Genomic DNA, 6,884 nt, shown 5'->3' with positions numbered 1-6,884 from the left:
CAACATATTGTAATTAAAAACTATGAAATAAACTAAATAATTTTATAAATATAAAAATATTAAACCAGCTATAGCAGGAAGGAGCAACCGAGCAATCTACTCTGAACTCGATCGACTAAACTATATTTTAATCATATACTCCTATAGCCCTATGTACAAGTGTGCAACTTCGTTAAAATATCCAACCAATTCAGTAATAAAACTGAGGAAATTGGATTGAACTTTAACTTTTTTTTACATTGGGATTAAACTTAAAATTTTATATTATTATTACTATTTCAGATTTATAAGGTGGATCACCGTCTATACCATTACCAAACAAAATCCAAAGAAGAAGTACTATTATATTATTTTAATGAGTTAGAGGAGCCCAAAACATTAATGGATCAAGTGAGTAATTATTTAAATTGTTTTAGTATTAGACATTTTAATTTGAAATCTTATTGTGCTATGTCAATATAATATGACACCCCATTTATGCGTATTTCAACGGAAATTCATTGAAGGCCTTAAAAAAGAATAAAAAGAGAAGAAGCAAAAACGTAATCTAAAAGTGATGAAAAGCATTATATGTAAAGACTAAGTGGAGGGGATTGAGTGACGCCATTATAATCAGTTTCCCAATTGAATTTTGAATGGAAATATCAAACTTGAAAGTCATAAAAGAAGATAAAATGTAAAGACTGACATTATATATGTTTTATATATTGTCATTAACTCTTTAAATGAAAGATGAATAATATATTGATTGAGTATAAATTTTTACAATAATAATACATAGATATTACATCCATCATCAAATATACTTGTAAAATGATTATAAAATTTAGTCTAAGATCTAAATTGTGTATTAAGCTCCACTTCAAAGTTTTTTAAATATTTTGATAAAATCCAAAGACGTTTACAGTGATATATTACTTCATTCTTCCTCTACTGATATAAGGTAATAATAAACTACTCTATGTCCACCCTACTGGTTTTAAGGGACCTAAGTCTGTTTCCAATATGGTTTTTGGAGTGCAATGGATGAAAGGGAAAGATATACATCTGAGATGACTCTAAAGTCTTCGTTTTCCCTTCTTTTCTTTCTAAAACTTGTCTCGAAAATGGAACTAAAAATACAATGATCCCTCAATTAAACAACTGCAGGTACAGAAGAGTTCAATAGTGACACCACCAGTAATTGCTAAGGGGAACTCAGAAACCAAAGAAGCCAAGCTCGCTAGCTCTCTCCTTCTCAAATGTCTCAAAGTACTGATAGATGATTGTTACTGCAAGCAGTATTCCTGTCCCTGAACCAATTGCCCCCATAAAATCTGCCAACACCGTCAGGGCACCAATACAAATGCCTCCAAATGCGGCAGCGGTGGGAATGTATCGGTTCAGCTCTTTCTGCAAGTTTGACTCACGGTGTCCAGGCATTACCATTTGTTGTTCCTACAAAATTCAAATTCAAAATTCAAAAAATGTGTTACAACAGTTCGATGTTAATACATATATGAATCAAACAAAATTATCTAACTGGTGACCCTAACCCTGAACCATATTGTAAAGTTCCTGGGAGAAGGAAGAAAATAGAGGCTGAAGACATAGTTAGACAAACAATGGATGAACAAACACATTGGTTTCTAGTTTTTCGGTTTCAGTCATAAAAAAGAACAACAAGTAACACCTGCTACAGAACTCTAGTCGGTAAAATACCACAAAGCAGTAAGCCTTTTGGAGTTCCTGCTTGGAACTTCTAATCAATTCATTCAGGTGTCCCTATTTAGAGCAGTCCTGACCAAAGCATATTACAACCATATCAACTGCATCACTTCGTTCTAAGAGTTCAATAATAATTTAGAAGAATACACCACTGCAAACTCCAACAAGAATGACAAATCATAACTGGTCATGCACCTCATCCCAAGTTCAAAATAACAGTTATTTGGACACAATATTGCCACTTTCTGAGGATAGCTAAAACCCAACCCTTCCTAGTATTTAGCTTCATGCAAGAGTTTTACCCGGAAAATAAATATCAATCCCTTGCCATAATAAATCACATTGCTTATCAAGCATGCAAACTTTTCTCATAAAACAAGTTTGTTATATTGTGAAGAAAGTGATTGGGAAAAACATAAAAAAAAAAAGAATCTGCACAATGAACATTAGTCAGTACCTTCAGCTGCTTGGCAACATCCCTAGCAGATGAACCAGAGACTTCAATCCAAGTTTTTGAGAATAGGGCACAAGCTGATAGCATAAATACAAGATAGAACAAGGCATGGAAAGGGTTGGCTGCCATATCAGCTAAGCTGCAAAACATATAGAGCAAAGACATAAATTAGAGTTTTCAAATGATGAAGGACAGTAATACTTGTATCTATATAATTTGTCAAAGTTTTAAATCAAATTCATATAAGATGCATGGAACAAGGATTATCGGCCATATAATGGGAAACATGTCTCTTACCTGGATGGTGCAGTGATGTAGTATGCAATACCACCAACAGGAATAGAATGACCACCTCCATATTCAGAATCCTTCCATTTTCCCAAGAGGTTTACTAGGAAGTTTCCACTGTACTTTCGGTGGAGCAGCTGAATAATTCCACTCACGTTAGATGGTTCAAAAACAGTAAATTCAGAAATGTTAAGTCTGAGTAGCAAGTTTCCATCACAAAAATATTATTACCTGGGAGATGAAGTAGAGATTCGAAACAAGAGCAGACTGAAGAATAATAGGCATGTTGGAAGTATAAAACAGTTTGATTGGATATGAACCCTGTTGCCCACGAGCATTCTTTGACCTTACAGGCAAGACCACGCGGAAACCTTGGAAGTATATCACAATTAGGAAGATCAAGACAGTAGCCAACAGATTTGTCACATTAGGAAGATTCTGCCGGTAAAATGCCTCACGTAGAGCTCGGACCTTGTCTGTCCTTGTTATCAACAAATGGAATAGAGCAATAACAGCACCTTCAAATTCAGCTCCACGTCCACTATTAATGGTAGTAGGACTAAATGCTTTCCATATTATGGTTTCACTACAACACAACAAGAGTACTCAAGGTCAGCTACCCTGAGATTCATGGTTTCTCTATAAGAAAGCAAAAAAATCAAAACAATGCTGACAATATTGCAGAGAATACAAACTTACCAGATATTAGTCGCTATAAATAGGGAAATTCCAGACCCTAGACCATATCCCTTTTGAAGAAGCTCATCTAAACATATCACAATTATACCCGCAAAACATAGCTGGATGATGATAAGGATGGCATTTCCTACTCCAAGCTGGCCTACACTTCCATACATCCCAGAAAGAACATATGCAACTGCCTCTCCAACAGCTATCAAGATACCGAGTAGCTTCTGTGCTCCATTTCTAGGAAATAAAAAAAATTCAACTCATATAACAAAACATACAACCCTAGAGCTGTGCAAATCTCAATAAGAAATATTCATGACCATAAGACGTAACACAACATATAGTCATATACTAAATAAATTTTATACATAATCAGGTGCATGTCAAACTGGCAACCACAAATACAACCATATGAAATTATTGATAAGGCGACAAGTCGAAAAAATTAAAATCTATGATATTCGACGACAGATTATATACAAAGAAAGACACTCACAAGAGGGCCCGATCCTCACGGACATTGTTGTCCACTTCAATGATCTTTGACCCAGCCAGAAGTTGCATTACCAATCCAGAAGTAACAATGGGAGTAATTCCAAGCTCCATGACGGTGCCACGGTTTGAAGCAAGGATAACACGCATCCAATAGAATGGATCTGCACCTGTTGTTGAGTGTATTCCATACAGAGGGAGCTGACTACAAACCAGGAAAATGAAAAGAGAGATCACGGTATATATGACCTTCTCTCTGAATGGCACTTTTCTGTCAGCAGTCTGAACTTCAGGAAGAAATGAAAGAAATGGCCTAACTAAGTGAAGCACTCTAAACCCACCTCCCATCTTGCCAAACTACACCAATTTAACTAACCTGCACTAGACATTTAACACACATACATGAGAGAAATACCACAAAAGGAAGAAAAAGCAAAAACTAATACATTTGTAGCACAAAACAGCATACAAGTGATAATTCATCAAATAAATGAAACCAATGTCAACAGTTGACAAATTTATCTTTCCTATTTTTCTATACTTTTCCTTGCAAAGGGTTTGCGAGAAACAAAGGCAACAAAGGTTCCACAACGAAATCACATCCTTAACCTTAAAAATGAATCTAGGCAAATGATAACTAGTGGCCTAAGGGCATTGATTAAGGAATCAATGGTGGAAAGTTTGTGTTGGACAGTTGTTTTCAATACATTGGAAATTCAAAAATTCGGATTTACCAATAAAAACTTTTTACCTTTCGAATCCTTAGAGAAATCTAATCGTCTAAACCTACAAAGCTTGGGATAATTTCTGTCATAGTTGCAATGTAATAACTAATAACCAGTTGAAACTTAAAAAACATAGCCTTTTGAGAATATTCATTTTCATTATCTAGTTGAGAATACAACCACAGTATACAATAAAAATGTCCACACACAAAAAATGATATCAAAACAGGAAAATAAAATAATGTGGCCCGATGCACGAGACTCAATAGGATCTAGGGAGGATAAATACATGCAGTATTGGCCTCACAAGTCTATATGATATTTACAAGATTTGAACTCGTAATCTCACAAGGAAGCAACCTTATCGTTGTATTGAGGCTCGCCATCCACAACAATTCAAAAGGCAAGAAAATCAATAACACAAAAAAATCACTCACACTAGAAAATCATACTATGCAATACCAATGCATCGATTATGGATAGATTTGTTTCATGCATTCAGAAGCACAAATTCAAACCTAAATTTCGACGTACAAAAAGCATTAACAAATCAATGAAAACAAAAGGAGACCAATCAAAAATTGGAGAAACAAAAAAAATGACAGAAATCATGAGGAGCAATTTAGATATGGAAATATGTGAATTCTAGAAGAGAGGAATCAAAGGCATGCATGCGAGAAGAAATTACCGAAGTTGAAATGCGTTATTGTAGATCTATGATTTGATGAAAAATTAGAGATTGAGAATAAAAAATGAGTATTTATATAGAAGAGAATAACTTCGATTATCATAGAAGCTAAACACTGTCTTATTATAAATTTTCAAGAATTTTTTTGTGATTTTTTCTATTTTTGTGTTATTTAGATTAATTATTTAAGATTACTTTTTAATTAGAATTAAGTATTTCTAATATATTCATAGTATTTTACTACTTTTTTAAATTATAATTAAGTATTTTAGTAGTTGAATAGAATATGTATGCGAAACTAATTAGGATTTGACACGTGGCCACAGACGTGGGGGAGTGGACATTTTTATTATATTCTTTTAATAATTCTTGGGTCAAATATTTTTTCATCTTATTTAAACAACTAGCAAGTTACCCGTGCATTTGTATGGGATGACATTTTTTTGGCTATGATTAAGAACACATATTATATGTGCATTTATGATTAAGAATATATATGTTGTTCGTGCATTCGCATGGTTAAAACCATATATGTTACCATTGCATTCATATTGTTAAAAATTATTAATTATATATAAAATCATACGGTTTAACCGTTTAAATCGGATAAACTTAATATGGACCTCTTCTAGTTTAAGATCTTGCTAGACTTTACCAAGATTGTTTTTTACACATACATAACATGATATAGTTAGTAATATCCTATTATCAAACAAATCATAAATAAATTTATAATTTCATTATTATTTGATTCTAAAATAAGATTAGTATAAAAATAAATATTAGTATTTGACTCTAAAATAAATATATGTTATGATTCATGTTATTATTATTTTAATATTGTTATAGTAACATTATATTTTAATACTACATATGTAATCATATTCCTTTTATTTTTAAATAAATCACATACATTATAGAGTTAATTTGTTGTATCATCATCTTATTATATTTGATTGTTTAACTTAATTGATTAATCGTATATAATGTCATTTTTATAATCGATCCATAAAATATGAGCTTTTATATTTATTTATGACATTAAAAATATAATTATTTATTTATCAATATAATTATAATTGTGCATTAAGTTTCTAATGTTAAATAATTGTGTAATATGCTCAATTAATCATGCACATCATGCAATTCAATAAATCAGAATAAATTATAGATTAATGAATTCAGATATAAACAAATTATCGGAAATGATGTAAAAAATTAATGAGTGGATATTACTCAATTAATATTCCATAAATTCATTAAATATAATACTGCAAATTTATATTTCATTTTTGTAACTTATCCATAAATTCAAACACAATTGAATATAAATTGAATTAAATATTAACATTCTGAAAATTTATTATTTACGGCAAATTTATATCAATAATAAACATTGCGTAAAATTAGGGAATTATAAATAATTTAATCAAAATATAAATCAAACAAATTAATTATCACAATCAAATCAAATTGCTTTAATATTTTGATTGTCACATCCTATTAAAGATTAAATTGAAATTAATCAAAAAACGCAATGAAAAATCAAATCACAAAACTAATACAATTATTTAATTTTTAGATAACGGAATAAAAGATATTCAAAGACAATTATGCCTAATAATTTTGGCTTCTAAAATGTAACTAACAATTTATTAATTATGTACAATATTATTTTTATAACTTTTATGTTTCTTTATGATATTATTATTTAATTATTTTTTATTAGTATAATTATAAATATGTATTAAATTTTCAATGTTAAACTAATCATGTAATATGCTTCATTAATCACATTTGTCAGGGAGTTCAATGAATCATGACAAATTACATATAAATA

The 6,884-nt window shown here is 31.0% G+C and overlaps 1 protein-coding gene across 4 annotated transcripts in view; it reads right to left on the bottom strand.

Annotated features, from left to right (window-relative positions):
* Nucleotides 832-6,884, bottom strand: part of LOC109357273 (protein transport protein Sec61 subunit alpha-like) — a 10,277-nt gene continuing 4,224 nt past the window's right edge. For 2 of the 4 annotated variants that reach the window (XM_019601105.1, XM_019601106.1), the window contains exons 2-7: nt 3,636-3,988; nt 3,149-3,376; nt 2,681-3,035; nt 2,459-2,586; nt 2,165-2,300; nt 832-1,437 (exon numbers count right to left, since the gene is read on the bottom strand). In XM_019601105.1, the coding sequence (XP_019456650.1) occupies nt 1,198-1,437; nt 2,165-2,300; nt 2,459-2,586; nt 2,681-3,035; nt 3,149-3,376; nt 3,636-3,979 (1,431 nt within the window). In that variant the 5' untranslated portion in view covers nt 3,980-3,988 and the 3' untranslated portion in view covers nt 832-1,197. Of the gene's footprint in view, nt 1,438-2,164; nt 2,301-2,458; nt 2,587-2,680; nt 3,036-3,148; nt 3,377-3,635; nt 4,008-5,044; nt 5,133-6,884 lie in introns of those variants that run through there. The other 2 variants (XM_019601103.1, XM_019601104.1) reach the window with 2 other exon arrangements.

The sequence above is a fragment of the Lupinus angustifolius genome, chromosome LG09 (genome assembly GCF_001865875.1).
Source record: "Lupinus angustifolius cultivar Tanjil chromosome LG09, LupAngTanjil_v1.0, whole genome shotgun sequence".
Classification (NCBI taxonomy): domain Eukaryota; kingdom Viridiplantae; phylum Streptophyta; class Magnoliopsida; order Fabales; family Fabaceae; genus Lupinus; species Lupinus angustifolius.
The sequence above is the reverse complement of the archived record's forward strand: the minus strand, read 5'-3'. Positions and strand labels throughout refer to the sequence as shown.